General features: G+C 39.7%; 1 protein-coding gene across 2 annotated transcripts in view; it reads right to left on the minus strand.

Moving 5' to 3' along the window:
- Positions 1 to 13948: 13948 nt before the first annotated feature.
- Positions 13949 to 20632, minus strand: part of EIPR1 (EARP complex and GARP complex interacting protein 1) — a 98562-nt gene continuing 91878 nt past the window's right edge. The window contains exons 5-6 of one of the 2 annotated variants that reach the window (XM_082480928.1): positions 16010 to 16229; positions 13949 to 15500 (exon numbers count right to left, since the gene is read on the minus strand). In XM_082480928.1, the coding sequence (XP_082337054.1) occupies positions 16055 to 16229 (175 nt within the window). In that variant the 3' untranslated portion in view covers positions 13949 to 15500; positions 16010 to 16054. Of the gene's footprint in view, positions 15501 to 15836; positions 16230 to 20632 lie in introns of those variants that run through there. The other variant, XM_082480929.1, reaches the window with a different exon arrangement.

Below are 20632 nucleotides of genomic sequence, written 5' to 3' on the forward strand. Positions count from 1 at the left end.
TCCTTCTCTCTCTTACAGTTGTATATTATGCAAATAAAATTAACTGTTTTATGTGTACAGACACTGTAGTTGTAGAAGACAAAACGGATTCTATATTCAGAATACAAAGATTAAGAGGACCCAGAGCATTCCCAAGATATAAAAAAAAAAAAAAAAACCATACAGCTACAGCAAACTAGAATAACATGCCAATCAGTTTGATCAAGGACAAGAGGAGAGTCATGTTAGACTCAGGGTTTGCTGAAGATTAGACCATGCCCTCTGGTTTTATTTGTGTTAAGTCTGCTGTCAGTGACACTAACTATGGCATTTGTAAAACCATCTTAAAAGATAGCAGCAAAAGGAAAAGTCGTGAACACGCTAAAAAGCTGTAGTGACCATGCTAAGGTTGCATTAACAAAGGTATCAAAACCTTCAGACAAAATACTGAATGAACCTACGCCAGTCTCCAGGAAGACAGAACTACTACTTCTTTTGCAACCAGGCTCTCTTATGCTGGGAACAATGTACAAAGGCAAATACAGACTACGCCAATAATGTGATCAAGTTAGTTCTGTTTGCATTTTGGAATTGTCATGGTTAAAAATGATTGGTGGCAACAAACCAGAGGTGAATAATCACAGAAAATTTTTAATACAAATTAATTTATACTCTCCTCCAGAAATTTTTGAGAGTTATCAAGTACTGCTATGATACTCTACTTTCTTGCAATATTTCCACGTGGCTTCTTCACTCTCTTAAGCAGTTGCAGGTACACAGCCAGCGACACTAGAGTTGGGTTCACTAATTTTTTGGGTAAGACTCAACTGGAATTCTTCTTGCCCCATGGAAATGTTGGTCTCATTTGCAAGATTATGCACAAACAAATTAAAGACAAAGACTGGGAAATTAAATTAAGCCCCAAATTTTTTCCCTTGCAACAGGGGCCATATTCTTATGAGAAGTAAATATGTTATCTGCAGTGGTGGACTGGAGCAAATGGAGGGGAAAGCAAGAGAAAGAATAAAAAGAAACAGCGCAACGCGTTCAAAGTCCTTGAATCTGTATAGATTCATGTCAGATGGGGCCATGAGTCTGTGTTAACATGTGTTTGCTTAAAATCAATTTATTATCCTTTTCAAGTTGATCAGAAAACTGTCGGACTTTTCATAGTTTATACTTTGCTGTCAGAGTCCTTCCTGTTTGAATACAGAAAGTGTTCAATGTTCAAAAGTTTCAACGACAGCTCACACAATCTGGAAAAGAACAGGATCAATAATATGATATGGCAATAAAAGTTTCTCCCATTTTTTACTGAGCAGCAACAGCATTATTAGTGTTATTCTTTTCTAGTCTAAAAATGTTTCTTCCCTCTTCCCCCCGCTCCCACCCCAAGTGTGAACAACCTTGGTTGAGCTGGTTTTGAATTCAGGGTAATGGAATCTCACAGCTTTGCACCAAAAGGAGAATTTTTATCCCTCACGTTGTAGGTTTTTGCTTTATACTAAAAAAAAAAATCAAAAATTAAGTAAAAAAAAAAAAGCCAAACTTAAACCAAGTTAAGATTTTTATTTTCTTTTTAAACTGAAGTCAACACAGAAACTGAGAAAGATTGCCTTTTGGTGTACAGGATATTTAGGAATCCTTTTCTAAATTTTGGTGAGACGCAAAGTTAAGATTTTTTTTTTTTTTATGAAACATGGTAAAGTGGAGGAAAAAAATTTAGTACTCTCTCTCGGTATTAGTATTTGGTTAGATATTCTTTTCTATTTAAGCAGACAATGTTAATGATCATTCTCCAAAGACTTAAACACAAGTCTACTTAGTTTTATGGATTCATTGACTCTACAAGTGCAAACCTCAGCTTGTACACCTTGGTAGAAGGCATGTATTTTACAACTATTTTACAAGTATTGTAACTAACCCAACAACTACTGCAGCCACAGCAAAAGTTTCATCATCATCAATGAGCTTTGTATCAAGTTCTCCTGCTTGCACTTCTATGGTGATGGTAGTTTTCATATATGCCCCAGACAAGGTTATATAGTCTCATGATCCCAATACAGACATGCACACAAATTTAATAAAGCTCTCAAAAATTATTAATTAAAATGTGGCAAAGAGCCTGGCTTTAAGTAAGGAAACTGTTATTTATGGAGGTCAGATTTCACTCCTAGGGAAGACAGAGAATCGCTGCATTGCTTCATATCAAAGACATCTAACCTGTACCCCACCTCCACGACAGGCCCGTAGAAACGCTTCAACAGCACGAAAGAACATGGCCAGTTCAGCAGTTATCACCTGTTCGGTTCCCAGCAATCCAGAGTAAAGACCTCGGAGGCAGAAGTTGTGTGGGGACTAGTCGCTAAGAAAGCTACCCTTGAAACTACTGTCCATGAACATGCCTAAGCCTTTTTTAATTCCTTTCTTCCTTTGGTTTTCACTCCATCAATGGTAAGTTCCACCAAGAAAATGATCTGCTATGAGAAAAAACATTGTTTTAAACTTGCTGCCTTGTATTTTCACGGGACGCGCTGTGAGAAACAGAGAGACTCCTCACTGTTCATTTTACTCCTCAGCATTGTTTTTTCTTACAATAATTCTATTTTATGAGCTACATCTCATAGTTGCAGAGATAGTTAATACACATCTGGGGATATTGCTAAGGTTGAAAAAGTTTTCTGTATGTGTGTAGAGAGGATTAAAGTTTGTCTTAGCTGTTCTTCCATTTATTCTACCTTCTACCAAACTTTTCAGATCAAATTCTTCTCAAAAATTATAATGGTTTGGAAAGAAGGATTTACAAGCACCACCAATCTGCAACCTAAATTACAAGTTTCAGCAATTAAAATAAATAGACTTAAACGCTCTGCCTCCTGTTGAAGTGCGGATGCCTCAGGCGAGAAGTGATAGGAATATAAACCATGAAGAGTTTAAGAGAGCAGCTGTGGACTTCAGAAGTGACCCAGTGACCACAGATGCTGGTGCATCAGCCTGATGGGTAAGCGCCCACACATTTTTAAAGATTGCCACCTGAGATCCTTTAGTAGAGTTTAAAGAGGTAATAGATCAGGCTCAGAGTCAATATAGGATTGAAAGGTAATTGAAAGGGATTTTATTATGGAACTGTTAACAGCAATTCACACAGGATATTTAGTGGCAGTTAATACTTGTACTCTTACAAAATGCCTTTAGTATGAATAGCTGTACTAAGGTAAATGTTTTAGTGCTTGGAGTTAAACTTAGACACTTTACACTTAGACATGAAAGCTCGTAGAGCTACGAGAACCAAAATATTGCAGGTTTTAAACGAAAAACATGCTTTTCTGCAATGAAATAGTCTTGGCACTTCGAAAAAAAATTCAGCAGCTTTCAAATTCCCCAGTGTCACCTACTATGCTTAAACATTGTATAATCAACCTCGGAGTAATCCAAAAAAGCAGAATCCAACCATGCCAAAACTTAAACTTCACCCAGCTGTGACTTCATTCCCCAGGCTGTGACTTTGCAAATTCTTTTTCAGGAGGTGAACTAAAGCGAACGTTGCTGGATTTGTAGTAAAGGGCACCTCTCTAGCATTACCATTTTTCACCAGAAACACCTACAGCTTCCCATTCCACCTATAAAGGAAACTGCCTACACTGCGGAGGAAGAACCAAGAAATATTGGCCTGCCCTGATGTTAAATCATTATGGCTATGACAGGCATTCCTACACATGATGCATGTGCAGCTGCAAATAAGGTCACTGTGCTGTTCTCCTTGGCAGTTAACACTATGTGCTGAACATCTCAGCTTCCATTTTAAATTTACACTAGCTTCACTCCCTTAAAAATTAGAGGAAAAATTTGCAAAGTAATTAGATTTCTATGTCTAATTAGCGAAGACTTAATTCACTACTGATATATTTCACCTTTCTGTGAGCTACTTTAGCAGTGACTTTCACATATTCAGAGCTTTCCATACCACTGAGCGCCAAGCTAATTTACAAACTTTGGATATTATTATGTACTGTAACAGTAAATAATAGAATCCCCAGATTTAGAGGCACGTTAGACCCAGGCTTCCCTTAAACCATCCACATCTTCAGATAAAAATCAGAGCTGCTGGACTCACCACGGTCACAGTGTATGCACAAACCCGGTCAACACCGTGTGCGCAGGCAGCCCTATGTTTCTAACAGCACACGGGCTTCATCAACAGCCTGGCACAGATCAAGTCCAAGTGCTTCCTAACCACCATAATTACTGTGAAAGCACAGAACACCTGGCAGTGTATACACACACATTTCTGTCATCAGTTAGAGTAAATCAGCATGGCACCGATAAAAGTCAATGGCAATGAGCTTATTTAAAACAGACAGGGACCTGGTCTTGAAGAACTTACCTCTGCCAAGTACCTGAATTCATTTTAGCAAAGCAGTGCTCTGCTTTCTAAAAGAATCTCGTTAGTACAAGCTGAAGCATTAGCTTGGCTACATTTGGAAAACCGGATTCGATTCACTTGCTTATTGCAGCAGTATGGCCTAGCAAAGACAGGGTTCACTAAGAACTACTGTTGAAGCCAGCTTAGTGAAAACGTGCTGATAAAAAAATATTATTTAAATAATCTCACTACAAGACAGCATCTCTCATCATGGATGCTGGCCAAGCGCTTCCAATATTTTGCGAGTTAGTGCAGCCAGAGGCAAAAACAAACCCAACAGTCACCAGGAGGATTTGCGGGACTTCCCCTGGTAGCTTCCCATCCAAGTACGACGCGTGCTTTGTGAGATCTGATACTACATGTGGCAGGGCTGCTGCTAAGAGGGTCACCATGGGATTAGTTTAATGTTCACTGAAATGGAAGCAATTTATTACATACTGCAGTAGCATTGCTTTCATTCAAATTATAAGAGGTTGCAAGTAGCCTTTTAAATCTGCTTTGCCTTTCCCTCCGGTACCAGCCTACCTTCAAGCTTCTTAGAGAGACGATGCTCTGCGAAGCAGGTTTCGGAGGTTATACTAAGAACAGAGCGTTCAGTAAGTACCCTGTTGACCTCCCAGAGCATGCAGGGTGAGAAACACACATCTGCATGTGTAAATTGGGTTTCCCCAATGGTCTAAGAATGGGATGCATCTGCGGAACAAGTTTTGCACTTACTTGAATATTATCATAAAACATTTACATGATTTAATTAGATTATGTAAATGCTTTACTCCAGTTTGAAGCTTTGAAAATCATAATGTCATGCTCTAAATTATGCAAGTATTGAAAATGCTTTTCACGGCAGTAGAAGCAAAAACACAAGTGAGACAGTCCTGCCACATGCCTTTCTGCTGTTCTCTACTCACCAAAGACCACACAGAACGCATTACTGTAATCCTGACTTTTTCTATTAACATTTTCTGCACAGAGTATAGTTATTTTGTGCCCTGATTTTATGCTAAGCCTCAAATCCAAATTTGATTTGGAAAACGTTCTGTGGTTTATATCTACATCCCGACTAAGCAGCAGATTTTTCACAGTGTTGTCCCCACCATTCTCTGACACAGTGTGCACTTCATGGCAAGGAGACCTCAACAAGGAGATTCAGTGAGAGTTATTCACAGAAGCATCTTCTCAACTGCTGAGCAGTAAAAAAGGGAAGTAGGTGAAACCTTAGCAGACAGTTTTAAGTTAACTTACTTCTACTGTGCTCCTGGATAGGATAGTGCTGCCACAATACTGAGCACATGTAACTAAAAGATCCTGCACCCCAGAGAACATTCTTTAAACTATACAAAACAGGCGTTTATACAATCTACAGAAATAAGTTACAGCAGGTAGGGCTGGTAACAACTTATCTGGAGACAAAAGAAACCACCATTAGAGACAGAAGAACCATTGTGAATTAATTCCAGGAATTAACATGTACTCACGGAAAAGTCATCAAACTTGGGTAGCTGAATTTTAGCAGGACTTAGTTATTTAGAATATCACTTATTCTCCAATACAAAATGAGTGCAGTGGCTTCTTTTTCAATACATCTGCTCGATGTGTCTGCAACACTTGAGTCCGACCTACCCCACTACACAGATTGCCATAATGGGCTCTAAAGCGTGTACTACTTTACATCAGGGTCACACCCATACCTCACCCCCAAATCCTACTGGTTCCCCCATATTCTGACACCCCTCCCCCCCAACTGAAGATCACAGACAGAATTAAAAAACAAAAAACAAAACTTTATGAAAAATCTTAAAATGTTTGAGTTCTGAGGCAAGGGAACTCTGAGAATAATAGCTTGGAGAGATTTATTTCTTCCTATGCAAGCGTAGGGCTCTTCACCACATGGCAAAAGGACCCACCCACAGCTCTCCAGCCATGGGTGACAAGAGAATAGTTCCTACACAGCCAGGTTATGTCATATGATCGTTGGTATATCCACACTGATACAAACCATCTGGGGTAACACATATCTCTAGCAGCCTACGTTCCTGGCTCACCATAGAATAAACCTGTCCATTTTTATCTTACACAGATTAGGACTCTTGGGAAAGCTGCTCTCTTGGCAACCCTTTGCCATCCGTGGCATGCTGCCCAGCTTTGGTTATGACTTCTGAGAAAGCTGACGAGTTGTGAGAAAAGGCTGTATGAAAGTCTATGGGGAAAAGCCACACACAATAAACATAAAATTGCAGACAGAGGTAATACTATTGTGGTGGGAAACATTAGCAGCTCAAAGATTCAATAGGGAAAAGACACCAAAATGCAAAGGTATAAAACCCTAATGGGATAAATGGAGCTGGAAGACGGCAACTATACGACTCTGTTCCAAGCAGCACAGAGGACAACCCTTCCCCCGTCTACTGACACCTTCCCGGCCAGCAAAATTCACTTCATGTGTCTTAATGCTGGACCCAGTAGCCTGTTAAATTTTTGCCTGTATCCTGCTTGCAGACTCTCCACACATTTCAAAAGATACCCAAACTGACTAACACGGAGGCAGACACGAGCCACTGCCTTTTCCCACATACCCTCCCCTGCTTGCAGCTCTCAGATTATTCTAAGTATCTTGTTCGTGACAACAGTACGATATTTGTCTGCAACGCGCTTGCTCCCTAGCTCTGCTCGCTAGGCTCTCCCATCCTCTACCGACCTCAGCCAGTCATCACCACACTGGAACCTGCTCACCTTCCCGTTTCACAGCCCCCTTTACATTCAGTACTCTTTCTAGGACAACCCACCCAAAATGTAATCCTTTTTCGGCTGTGGGGGAAAGTTACAGCAGACAAATGATAAACGCGTAGGGACAAACTTATTTTTAAAAGTTTCATGTAACACTCTTCAGGGATGCATGGGCGCTCCCTTCACTGTAAGGACAGAACAGAGGCTGATCACCACTCCTGCAAAAATTCACAAAACCCAGAAGTGAAATATTCATAAAACTTGTCATCTGAAAATAATCTGCTACAAACAAGTGTAAAGAACAACGCCCTCCCAACTGAACGGTAAAGTGGTTTTCAAGCACTCAACAGTAAAACTCTCATTATCCTTCCCAGCAGACACGATCCCACAATGCATAAGCCAGAACTGACTCAGCCTCTGTCATGGGCAATACCAGAAGAGCTCAAGGTACTTACTCTCCAGTTCTGATGGGTCATAAGCCAGCTCGTAAGGCTGTCATACATGCCTGGCAGCAAAATTAAGTTGCTCTTATTCCAGGTTCCACAATGTCTTTCCTGTGACAGGAATCCTTGAGATGAAGCTCCCAATCCAAAACTGCACCCTCCTGTGGTTAGGAGAGAAAATAAATTGAGCACAGCTGACTGAAATTATTCTGATTCAATTATTTCATGAACACTTCAACTAACCACATTTATCAGCCTCCTAAACTCATAAATCATAGCAATCTCTGTTGGGAAATTCGAAATTGATGCGGCCCCGCCTGAATCAGAGAAAGCAGTAGGCATCTGACAGCCTTGAGGAGCAGCCTTGTGTGAGTTGATTGGAATTTCTAGCAGTATTAATCTTAATAACCTCAGGTAGCTTCCTCCCCGCAGCCTATGTCTTTCTGCGCAAGCAGTGAGGGAGGGAGCGCTCCAGCAATTACTCCCTCGCTCTCTCCAGCTGACTCTGTTTTCTGATGAATCTGAACACGTCGGTCACGCTCAGCCTTCATCCACAGCTCTCCTCAGCCCTCAGCAATGACCAGTCCAAAACCTGCAGAATTTAAATCGTGATTTGAGCCTTGAGGTGTAGGACACAAGAATAGAAACCAGAATACCTCCTGATACAGCAGCATGAAGAGCCTTAAAAACCAAAGCAGCTTTTCTCTCTGTCTTACAAGAAGCACCTATGAACTGCAACAGAAAATTGTACAGCATTTATCCAAGTCATTCAAACAATAGATTGAAGATATTCAAACAGCATTAACACTGAAAATAGATGATTAAAACACACATCAGAAATATGCCTCTATCTAGGAAACCAAATCCAAGTAACTGTCACTCACGTCTGACAGGATGGTCAGAACAGTTGTTGAAGCTCTCTGGTAGTTGCTTTGCGAAGGATTAAACAGCTCCCATTATGATGAAGCTTTCATTTGTGCTTTTCCTAACAGACTTTCCAATAATAACACATCTACCAGATTCCTCCCATTTTACCCAGACTGATTTACAGAAAAAAAAGCAACGGCATCAAAGTATCTATGGCTCCATCTATCTACCAGCTGCTATCAGCAGATACATATGTACCCAAGCCTAACCCTTTTGTAGTTGCAAATAAATGTGTTATGCAGGTACTCTCTTAAGAATAAGGAAATATTCTTAATTTTGAGAAGATGCTTTCCTGTCTGTGCTGGTATATCACTATCCTGAGCAGCGTAACTGATCTTTGGAAGCAATTTTAGATAGGTAACTTCTGCTTAAAATACCGGTATGTGTATACTGAGATATGGCTGACGGTACTGAAGTGAGTGTTTTATGCCACCAGCAGCATGCTGGAAACAGATCATTCTTGTCCACAATCTCTGCAAAGTCACATTCCAGGTATCCCTCTCCTCCCGCCCCAACTTCCAGGCACAGAGTCAAAGGATGGTTCATTACTTACTTTAAGGGGACACTCTTTCCCATTGTAAGAAACTACGAGGGTATGTTTGGGTTTTTTTTTTTTTCCCATGTGTGTTAAAAGACAAGTTAAATTTACCATTATATACTATCTTCCACCCATGCTCTTTGGAAAACAGAGAGGTGTAAGGGAAATCACACAAACATTCAGATTATAATTCTGGCTATTCTGTGTAACGCAATGGATAATCCATACTTCGTTGCATGGATGCGATCACAGAATTTCTGATATTTGCTAGTATTTTGACCGGCATTTATAAATAAAAATTTAAGTAAGAAAAAATCCAAATAAAACATTCCTAATTTGGTGAAAAATTTCCTCACTCTGAAACACGTTTCCTTATCCAACTCCAGGCACTGCTGTTCCACATAGCTCCAAAAATCAGTACCATTTCTTGTCTTCTCAGTCCTCTGCAAATTTTTAGAGACTGGCAGTGGTTCAGAGAATTTGTCTGCCAAGTCTATTACCACCCCAGGATTCGGCTCATCTAGACTTGCCGATTAGTATGTGGTATCTTTGGGTTTTCCGAGGTTTCCCATACTCTTCTAAATTCATTCTGTTTAAAAGCTTTTCCATAGTTCCTCCTGCCAAAATCCTGAACTCAGGGCAGCATCAGAATAAATGGACAATTTGCTGAGAAGGTACATTAGAGGTCCTCCCTGCTCAGCCCAGCTGCTTGGCAGCTGTTGCTATAAGCTCCAGGGCAACAGCAACCCACATATTCGCCATGCATCTCCACGCAGGGAGCTTGGCTCCTGGATTTAGTAAGACTCATTCATCTCTTTCTCCCCAAAGCTATCTTCTGTGCTGGAGCACTAAAAACCCTTTATGAAGTTGGGGCTGCTGTAGCACCAAAAAACTGTATCATCAAAAAAGGGAGGATTTTCTCAAGAACTGCTCAAAATTCTCTTGCTATAAGGTAAGTCAGTGTGGAAGGGAGGATGTGCCTCAGACACTTTATTAATCGCATCTAGTATCTTGAGTTGTTCTCACTAGGATACTCCCCTGAAGTTATAAACAGGGGGAGAAACAGCGTCTGTCATAAGCAGATGCTTTTGCAGATCTAACTCGTGTGACTCAAGAAACACTTGAAATTTTCTTCCTGCCTCTCAGGGAACTGCTGCTCCGGTTGATAACAACTGCTCACGTGTGCAGTTGCAAACCTCATCTCTGAAAAGAACAACGACCAGCTGAAAATCCTAACCCCTTGAAACCTGTGAGTTAGGGCTAATAACTTATGGATCAACAAGAACGTGTTTCTTTATGCCAAACATGACAGCAACTACCCTGAATGAACCATCTCCAATATCAGAACTGAAATGCTGCAGTGTAAACCAGCAATTCTTTAGCACTTGAATCAGTTAACACGGGGAGAGTAACATGGAAGATTTTAAGGACCTTTAGTATCATAGCTAAAACAAGCAAACAAAAATTATTCTCCATTTTTTTTACTCCTTATCTCTGTATCTTTCTCTTCAATGACTGCCAATTTCTTCCGTCTTTCCTACTTCTGTTTCCCAAACTGATCTTTCCCTGATGTTGTCTTTTTCAATTCACTTTTCACTCTGTATTTGTCAGTCTTCCTTTTATTTTTTTTTCTCCTTTGTCTTTTTCTCCAAATCTTTATGTGTCATTTTCTCCTCACTTCACTAGTTCCTCGCTGACCAAAGTGGCAGGTGGAATGAGCAGGAGCAATGTGCAAATTGTTCTGGAGAGTATCCATGGCTTCACACTCAGCAGCTCCCTTTATGGGAAGGCCAGGCTTCCCTAAAAACTGATTTGCGCTTTTCTCTCAGTCACGTCACTTGCTATTCCAGAAGTCATAGGCTTTCTGCAGTCTCAGAATGGCATTCATACCACAGGCTCCACAACAAAGCCTTAAGCGCTTTCTTCACGTCCTCTAGAAAAAGAAAAAAAAAAAAAAACCAAAAACCAAAACCACAAACCCTCGACATCCTCTGTGAAGCCAAATAGCAGCTCTGTAGCATTATGAGCTTGTATCCAAATACTGATCTTAACAGTTATCATTACCCGCTTTTCATTGCTTCAGTTATGTCAAAGGCATATCTACTTCATGCTGTCTTACCATGGCAGGCTATAGACAGACGATACTGTTGAAGGCCACCTTAAACAAGCTGCAGAATTTCAGCCTCAAATACTGCAAGAGGTACCAGGCTGTAAGAATTAGAAAGGAAGAGGCAAATACACAACTAATGCTTTTGGTGTCAGTTGGAAAAGACAATGGTCAGGCAGCTTAATTCTTTACAAAGCACTGTTTCCAACTAATTTTAGTGTTGAGCATAAACCAGATCATATGGCGGCTTCTCTCCGCTCACCTTTGTGAAAGGAAAAGGTATGAGGAAAGGAGAATTGGTCTGGAGCAAATGTTAAGTTTTCCCATGCCATCCAATACATGTTCTTCATTAGTTCTAAGGCTGACAAGCAGTTCATTAACTTCATGAGCTTCAGTACAGGTCAGGCTAATTTTAGCACTGATACCACAGGCAAAGTCCAGGTCAGTACTGAGGGGTTTTGCTTTTCTGGTGTTCTGTGATATTATTTTTTTTTTTTAACTTGAAGTTAGCACCATTTTTAGTTCAAGTCAAACAGATTGTTATTTCAAGCTTCTCATTAAATGGCCATACTCAAACCCTTTTAAAAAAATTATCAATTCTTTTCTCCTTCAACAGTTCACTTTCTGTGGAATAAAAATACCGCATATCAAGCATTTGTGTAATGCCATACCAGACACATATATTAGATTGGTGACAAAGGAAAGATTTTCAGCACCAAATCTGGAATAAAACAAGGTTTTAGATGGCAACATTGACAATCTGACATTTTCAAGGAAAACCATAATTCACTTTTTCAACCCCAAAAACTATTTAAGCTTCTCACCTGGACACAACCTGCAAAGAAAGAAAAAACATGTAAGAAGCATTTGTTTGAAAACACGACAATTATGCACTTACCAATGCTGATATGGGAATGTATAAACAGCATTCTCTATGAGACACTGGAACAACCCAGTGCTGCGAAATCAGTTAGACCATGATTTGAATTTCTGAAGCGGTGATGGATGACTTGCTGTACGGAAATCAGCTTGCCTCTACAGTCTTACTGCCAAGGAGTGTTTTGCAACGAGGTAGGTTCCAGAAATAATACTAAGGTTCTGTAAGAAATTCATCTGAGACATAAGTGTTTTCTGAAATCCCCTAAAACAGAACTCATGACCAAAGTAAACAGCCGTGAGAGAGAAACACGCAGGAGCAACATGCTGTCTCAGCAGTAGAGGCAAAGCTTTAGAGAGTAAGTTATTATTTTTAATGTCTATTTTCTACCTTTATAGGCAAATAGCACATGTCCAGGGAGGTAAGTAAAGACCGGACAAGCACACAGGGATTCTCTGCCAGTACTCTGTAGTGTCCAGCGACTCAGGGTTCAAAAGGATTTTCTAACCCAGAGATGCTGCCTTTATATTTAGCAGCCTTTAATGGATTCGTTTTTCAAGTACTGGTTCAGTTATTTTCAAGTCATGTAATCTTTACCATTAATGAGTTTTTTTGTTTCTGTGGGTGTTTAGCTTTGTTGGTTTGTTTTGTTTTTTTTTTTCCAGGAGGAAGGGGTTGTTAAGATGAGTGCCATAGCTCACCTTCACGCCTGTGGAGACCACCTCATTTTGTATGCTTTGAGCCACCACCTGCAGGTTCCAGTTAATAACCTCTAGTCCTGGTATCTGGTATCAGGAAAGACAGTGAACAATCACTCCCTATTCATCCTCTCCCTCTGCCACTTGTGATTTTATGGACTTTTATCATTCCCTCTCAACCATCTGCCTTTCAGTCTATTTAGTTATCCTTATACAGGTGTTGCACGCTATCCATCATTCCTGTCACCCTCCTCTAAAATCTTTCCCAGTTTTACTACGTTTGGTTTGCAATGGAAGAAACCAGAACCACACAATATTCAAGATGCACATACACAGCAGATTTATGAATATAAATTATTTAATGGATTAACAATGGTTTATTTTCTTCTCTATTTGCTTTATAGTAATTCCCAACATTTTAATTAAAATTTTAACCTCTATTAAGCTGACATTTTTAAAGATCTATGAAAAACCTAAGATCTTACTTCCAAGTAGGAATAGCCACACACTGATGGTCTCCAGGAGTTACGTAAAATGCCTGTTTTCTCCTATATCCGTTACTTCACATTTCCTGCACTGAATTCCATCTACCATTTTATCATCCAGTGAGGTAAGGCCCTTCCATAATTCTTCAGTCAGTCATCTTTACTACTCCGAATATCATCTGCAAACTTTGCTGTATTTCTATGCAGCCCTTTTCCCCAAAAGGTCACGAGTATACTGTAAAGCACAGGCCTAGGCACAGACCCTTGCAAGACGTCATTGCTAATTTCTTTTTGCCATGAAACGTGACGATTTATTCCTGCTTCCTATTTGCTATCTTTTAATCAGTTATTTAACCATCTTTGAACCCTTCCTCTTATCCTACAGCAGCTTGCTTTCTCTAACAGCCTGGGATGGAACCTTGTCAAAAGCTTTCCCTTTCTGAAGGTCATTTCCATATTGCTGCCAGTGCTGTACATGTAGCTCAGACCCTGCTTTACAGGCAGCTGGAAATGATTAAAACTTGACCCTTCCTGCTCTTCTGATTCTACTGTAACACGTTTCATTCAAATTCGACCTGCTACTCCCTTCCTTCCCAGTGTTCATCCCCTCCCTTCTTCCCGACTGAGCAATGTTATACACATTCAACAAAACTAAACCAAAAGAAAATATTTCTTGATATTATTTGTTTACAGAGCTTTCCAACTTGCATAAGCTTACAATATTAAAGGAAATACAGCCACATCAAAATCAGTCTGAAATCTGTCCCGCATTTATTACATGTTAAAAATGAAATCAATTTCCACATACTGTTATGTAATTTCCCATCACCTTCAGACTGCAAGCCATATACATTAACCGACAATAAAGCTTCATTAGACCTTTATTGCTAACGTGAAGAAAGTTTTAGAGAGTTCTGCTGTATACTAAAGATATACTGCAGGGTTTTGGGGGGGGGGACAAATGAACAAGGTTTTGTGTCTCAAAACTGAAAGCTCCGCATATAAAGCTGCAGCCCAACCAAGGATTTTGATATTCAGACAACTGAAGCACTGCTGATTTGTAAATGTAATTTTTCTTACAGTATACAGGTGAATAGCTCATGCCTAATTACAGATTGAGACAATTTGAAATAGCACAAGTTTAAAATCTTAACGCAGAAGATCAGACCATCAGAATTTCCAATGAAGCATTCATTCCGGAGCACACAGGCAGCATCGTAACACAAATACAAACAATAGTACAGATGATTTAATTAGATTACTTCACTCCCATGAATTCTTCCAAACAAGCTCTTTAAGAATGCCAGAAATAGAATACAACTTTCATCTTTTCTGGATGTTTTGGCCTATGGCAGTCAGTCATGCTCTCAAAGCGTGTTCTCACAGAAGCAGCTGTGTATACACAACAAATCACATTTGGACATGTTTCGATCCAAGAGTGAGTAAGGACAAGCAGAGGTGAACAGCAGGCTGGCCCTCAACACTACCACCAATGGTTGCCATAGCAACGGGAGGAATCACGGAAAGAGGCCGGTATTGATCTTTCCATCCCATGTTCTTGCCATTTCTTCAGAGTGGTCTTACACAATGCTGCCACAACCAACACCATCGCGCATACCCAGGTTCTGAAGTTAATGGGAAATAATAGCGATGAAAAGGAACAGGGAATAATTACTGCTGCGGTTAGCCTGAGTACACAAAGAACAGGCTGCAGAATTTTCATCTTAACAGCACGCTACACCAGAGGAAGGGGGGTGTCAGTACGTACAGGCGTGCATCTCCATGCCTTCCATTTACATCTCACGTTTTCTGTGCATTCTCCTGCAGGGCAGCATCTGCCTGTTCTCAGCATTTGTAACAAGAGAGTCACCAATGCCTGGGTCAGGTATTGCAAAGAGTAGGATATAGCAAAGGATGTTTTGTGCTTAGTTGAAAGCTTGTTACATCATGTCCGCGTGCTGCAGAATGGCACAGAGCCAAACGGATAAGAATGAGAGACTACTTACAAACAGTAGAGATTTTTCAGGTTAACAATGGCATAGCTCCAGAGCCTCTCAAAATATACGACGGCACAACTAAGTTTTATAAACATGGGATAATACATGAGTGTATAAGAGATTTCGCTAAGGACTAATATCGTTTCCAATAACAACACATAGCTCAAAATTGCATTTAGTTTGCAAATTACAGCATGGTAATTTTTTGATACTACCATAAGGCTTAAATGAAAAATATATTTTGAAGGTTGCACCTTCACGATTAAGATTTCTTCTTAGGATATGCAAAATTGAAGAAAAACCTGTTTAAAATATTAGACTGAATTAAGGAAGTCTTTTAAGACCATTCCCAACTGTATCTATAAACATTGAAGAATGACCAGAATAGTTAACAGAATGTGGCCCTAGCTAAGAACAGAAGGCTGTTTATATCAGAAAGATAAAATATTATTATTGTAAATGAGTAGATCACTTTTGCTACATGCACCCTACATTGTTCCAGTTTTATATCAGCATAACACCACCTCTGTAACCCACTATATTTGCAATAAAGCTGAAGTAATAAAGCAATAGTACAGGAAGCACCCAATATCTCCAGAAATGTTATAATTCACAAAGTGATTAATCCCTCAAAAAAAAAAAAAAAAAAAAAAATCTACCTAGCACAGCCTTCAGAAAATGCATCATAGTTTTCCAAGGCAAATACAAAAGACAAATTAAAAGTGTCTGTATTAATACAGATATTCTTAACAAAATTTTAACATTTATACTTAATAAAAATAGATCCTGAAAAAACCCAAACAATACCTACCGACTGTGTACAGCAAGATAACAACTCCACCACAATCCAAACAAATTATAACAGTATGTGATATTTAAGAGCTCTGGGAACCCTGTTAATAACAAGTCTGCCATCATAACTTAAAGAGGCAAATAGCCATGGGTCTGCTGAGGACCATTCAACTGCATATACACTATCTTCATGTTCTTCATAGGTAGCTATTACACTGTCCTGAAGGGGCTCTTTAATCCTAAAATTGAAGGAAAAAGAAAAGAAAAAAATGAAAATAGTAAGGATCTGTGAACACACTTGATTTAAAAGGCAATATTAAGTGTCACATCTAGATACACAACCTCCCATTTAAAGTATAAGAATGCAGTAGTAGGCTCTAAGGAAATATTTTATACTAGATATCCGCACGTACCTATGTTTTAGATTAACACAGCTGAGTTAAGTCAATGTTAAAGGGAACATTTGCAGGGACAAAGTACCTGTTATTCTCAATTTCAGTGCGTTTCCAAGTCTCTCAGAACCTACACTAAGCACCTCTGTCTCTCTAAAGCAAGTTAAACCACAAAGTATGATCTAAATCCACTTAAATACGCATTTTTATCAACGCCTTTTCTCTCACCATGCTCCACCCCTTCCTTTCCCCCTTTGCTGTTAATTGAATTCTTAAAGTAATACATCATCTTATTAGAGACGCGTAGGTAGGTAAGAAGTTGTGATGTTAAGGACTGCAATCTCTCCTGTGCTGCCATCCTGGACCCATTCTCTCCAGAGCAGTGGAAGGGAGATGGAGACACCACTCCAGACACTCCAGTTTTTATCTCCCATTCCTAGGGTTATACCAACACCGGATTCTCATCTATTGTCATATACCTCACCTCTCATTGCAACACCCACAGCTCCTGGTCACCTACATCACAAGGGACAGACAGATTCTCTTTTTCATTGTAAATATTTAAGAACAGATTCAGGCTATTCTCCGAGGTCCAAACCGCCCAAGAGCCATCGATTGTGCTCTGCTAGCTGAGAACAGCCCTTCTCCCCTTCACTCACAGAGCCAATCCCTCCTCTCACAGCAACACCACAGCACATTATTCTGTAGCTGCAGGGTAGGTAAGTTTTCAGAGGATGACCTTAGAGCTCCTTCACCCACAGAGGATCACCTCTGTCTGACAGAAATCAGTCGGCCTTTCAGAAGCATCCCCCTGCCTCCCAGAAACAGCCTCGTATTAAGGCTGCAATCCTCCTAACAGAAAGCACAGCCAAAGAGCCTTGTGAATGCCACTCAATCATTTAAACAGATGCTGCTACAGGAACAAAGTGTCGTTATTGGCCGTCTTCGCCCTTTACCGCTGCTCTCTGAAAGCGCGAGTCTCGACAGTCACAAAGAGTACGTGGTACCACATCTGAATCGCTTGCAGGATGTCGCCGCTCCACCTAGCCAGCCCAACCAGCTGTGAGTCTAACACCGCAATTAAAATTCAATTGAATTTAATGAATAAACGAAAAGCAGCCTGATACTGCAGAACGGCTTCAGATATTTAGTTTCAAGGACTTTTATCATTTACTTATGCTGCGTTTAAGGTCAACTGACAAAAAAAGGTCATAGCAACCCCTGGTTAATTGCAAAGAGCAGGCTTGTTTTGCAGCCCTCCTGAATACGTACTTTGATCCAAACCATCTAACAGCAGAGAGCTAATAAACACGCACACACACAGGCACTTCATCTCCCGCAATGTGTTTTTCTAACTTCCTGTTAACTGACATGCCTGGTTAAGTGAAAGTTGGTCATGTCCCCAGACAGCAATGTGCTTCACGCGGTGCTCACCCACTTACCCACAACTCCATTATTCTGAAGGCTTCAGATGTCTCTCCGGATAAGCAGGGGAGTAATGCACGGTGCACATGGCTGTCAGGGGACACGACCGACTTTCAGTTAACCAGGAGTCTCGGTTAACCAAAGGTTGGATAAACAAGGACAAATAAGCTTCTAGATTATACTATTTTCTGTATGCTCCGAGTTGTTTCAGCGTTTCATTTAAATAACACAGTTCATCTAATTTAATTTACAGAAGTCATAGGGGAATGAGTGTTCAGGAAAGAAGCCCGTAGATGAACTTCTGTTTGCCATTTCCATTTATGACTACAATTTTTCACTGTCTTTTATTATTGTCTATACGCTGAATTTCTCCTTGGGTACAAAAGTGATTTTGTGCCTTCCCAGAAAAAGAAAGCATGCTATTCCATATGGTTCTGCAGCCCGTGTGAGTTCCGTTTTTAGTGGTTTTTTGCTTGTTTGTTTGTTTTAAATGGTGTAGATCTGTGATAATATTATGTGTAGACTACTTGTGCATAAGAATGGCATAACCTTGAGACAGTTATTGAGAATCTGATAAAATTCTTATGGAAGTGATCGCTTAGTGTAAAAGAGCTAGATACTACACAAGATAATCAGGGAGGAAAAAAATCTTTTCAAAATGATATGTGTCTCAGGAACAACACAGAAAATCCAAAAGAAATGGTCCATGATCATCCTTTACAAACACTATGAATGAAAATAGAGTAGCCTTTAAACGATGTAATGGGTAATAAGCCCACAATTATTCTACTGGTGGAATAAAGAATAGAATTTATTTAATACATGTGAAAGACTGTTAAAAATAATTAAAAAAATAGAAGCAGCAAGGTTGGTTGTGGTGTGCTTTTTTCCTCACAACAGGAATCTCTTGGAGACAGACCATCTTACCCCACGCTAAGAGACTTCCAAGAAAACGCTTCAGTTTTGTCTGCATTTTGGCTATGTGCGTGCTTTTTTTGGCAAACTAAGAATAGGCTGAGAATACTATTTTTGAATCTACATGAATCTAGGATATTTAGAATTGTTCAGTTTGAGTTCCACAACAATTTACTCTCAATGAAATTTTACACAGCTTTTGCACATTTTTATTTATTAAAGAATTAAGTCAAACTCTCCTAACTCCCATGATATTAGATATAGTTTGGTTAATGCAAGAAGTTACAGACTTAACAGCTATGACACCAACATTTACTTAAGCGAGGTAACAAATAACTTTTCCAAAAAAAAAAAAAAAAAATATATATATATATATATATTAAAAAAAACAGAGTCTACGAAAAAGATTATTTTGGCTACAGCACATACTAGTGGAACACACACTAAACAACTTATATTTATCTTAAGATGTTTTTGTCTATTTAGATATTTTAATTATCCTTCTGTTTTTATCAGCTGCTACAATTTTATTTCTCCTTAACATACAGTAGGTAATCTCAGAGCCTAAGATATCATAGCACTGACGAGCGTATTTTTTCTAATATGCTAGTCATAACGTAGCAATGAGTAAAAGCATATTGCTATACCTGCACGTGCATGATTCTTAGCTCAGAAACTTTCCATTTCATAGTTACCAACCCCTGATGACAACGCCCAGGTTATTTGCCGTCTTATGTTAGGTGCATAACACCGGACACAGAAGAGGAGAGCATTCAAAGTGGACTGGATACCAGGACAGTCAGCAGACCTTTGGTAGGTTTTGGAACAGGGAGGAGAGTTCAGGACCTTCAATTTCTCACCAGTTAGAAAAGGTGAGAAACAGGAGGAGCACCTATACAGGGGCAGATATGAAGTAAATTTTCTTCTATGCTACTTCAATATGCACAATTCAGATCGGTGCCAAAACACAGAGATTTCTGTTCTTACATGAAAGCTGCAGGTTACGGGTGTAAAAAGGGTTTTGCTAAGCTATAGTTAGTTTAGAGTACCACAGGTGTAGGTACTTGGCCTATTGACCCCTTGAGAGAGTAGTCTGACTAGACTATATTTGATAAGCACACTTGGTAACCAATTGTTATGCCTGGCAAGATTAGTAAATTATTTTCTTCCTGGTCCTAAATCTCCCTGCCCCTTAAAAAGTTTCTTCAGTTTTGCATTTTCCTGTAGTATTTTAAAGACTTTCTCTGGCCAGACTAAAGCACCTTTTTCTTTCCTTACATATGTTCTTGCATTGCATCAACTGACAAGGCATCAAACTCTTATGTCATCAAGAACTCATAGTAAATTTTTAATCTCTGCCTACATCCTGCATAAATTTAAGACCTGTGCCACACAGAGCTGAAACTGGACTGCTTTCTCTTTGTACTCTTATTCACGTAGCATGACCCCTACCAGCTTCTCCTATGAAAGGAGAAGAGCTTTCATTTTACTAGATAACTTTGAGGTTAATTGTGTTACAGACTTGAGAGAGAAGCCTGTTAAGCCTTGGATAATTGTTTTCATGTAGAGAGCTGTTATTTCCAATTACTTCTCATGCTAACAACCACTTGAGTTTGCAGTGCTTGCCATTCTGTTTTGTCACCGCAATGTTCAATAAAATATGCTTTTCAGAGTCACCAAAAATCATTAATTCCTTATCACAGCCAAAATTAAACCCTCTTCAATCTAAAACTACTATGAAATAGATGTGACTCTACAGAGCAGAAACATGGACTGCAGTGTCCAAAATGAATCCTGAAAAGCATGCCAGTGGATTCCAGAATAAGCCCCATAGATGCCCCTTCCCTTTAACTGCAGGAGAAAACTCAGCAACCGTAAGGTTTTGTGTCTGGTAAGCTTAGACAACACAC

This window comes from Vanellus vanellus, assembly GCF_965231255.1.
Source record: "Vanellus vanellus genome assembly, chromosome: 3".
NCBI classification, from domain to species: domain Eukaryota; kingdom Metazoa; phylum Chordata; class Aves; order Charadriiformes; family Charadriidae; genus Vanellus; species Vanellus vanellus.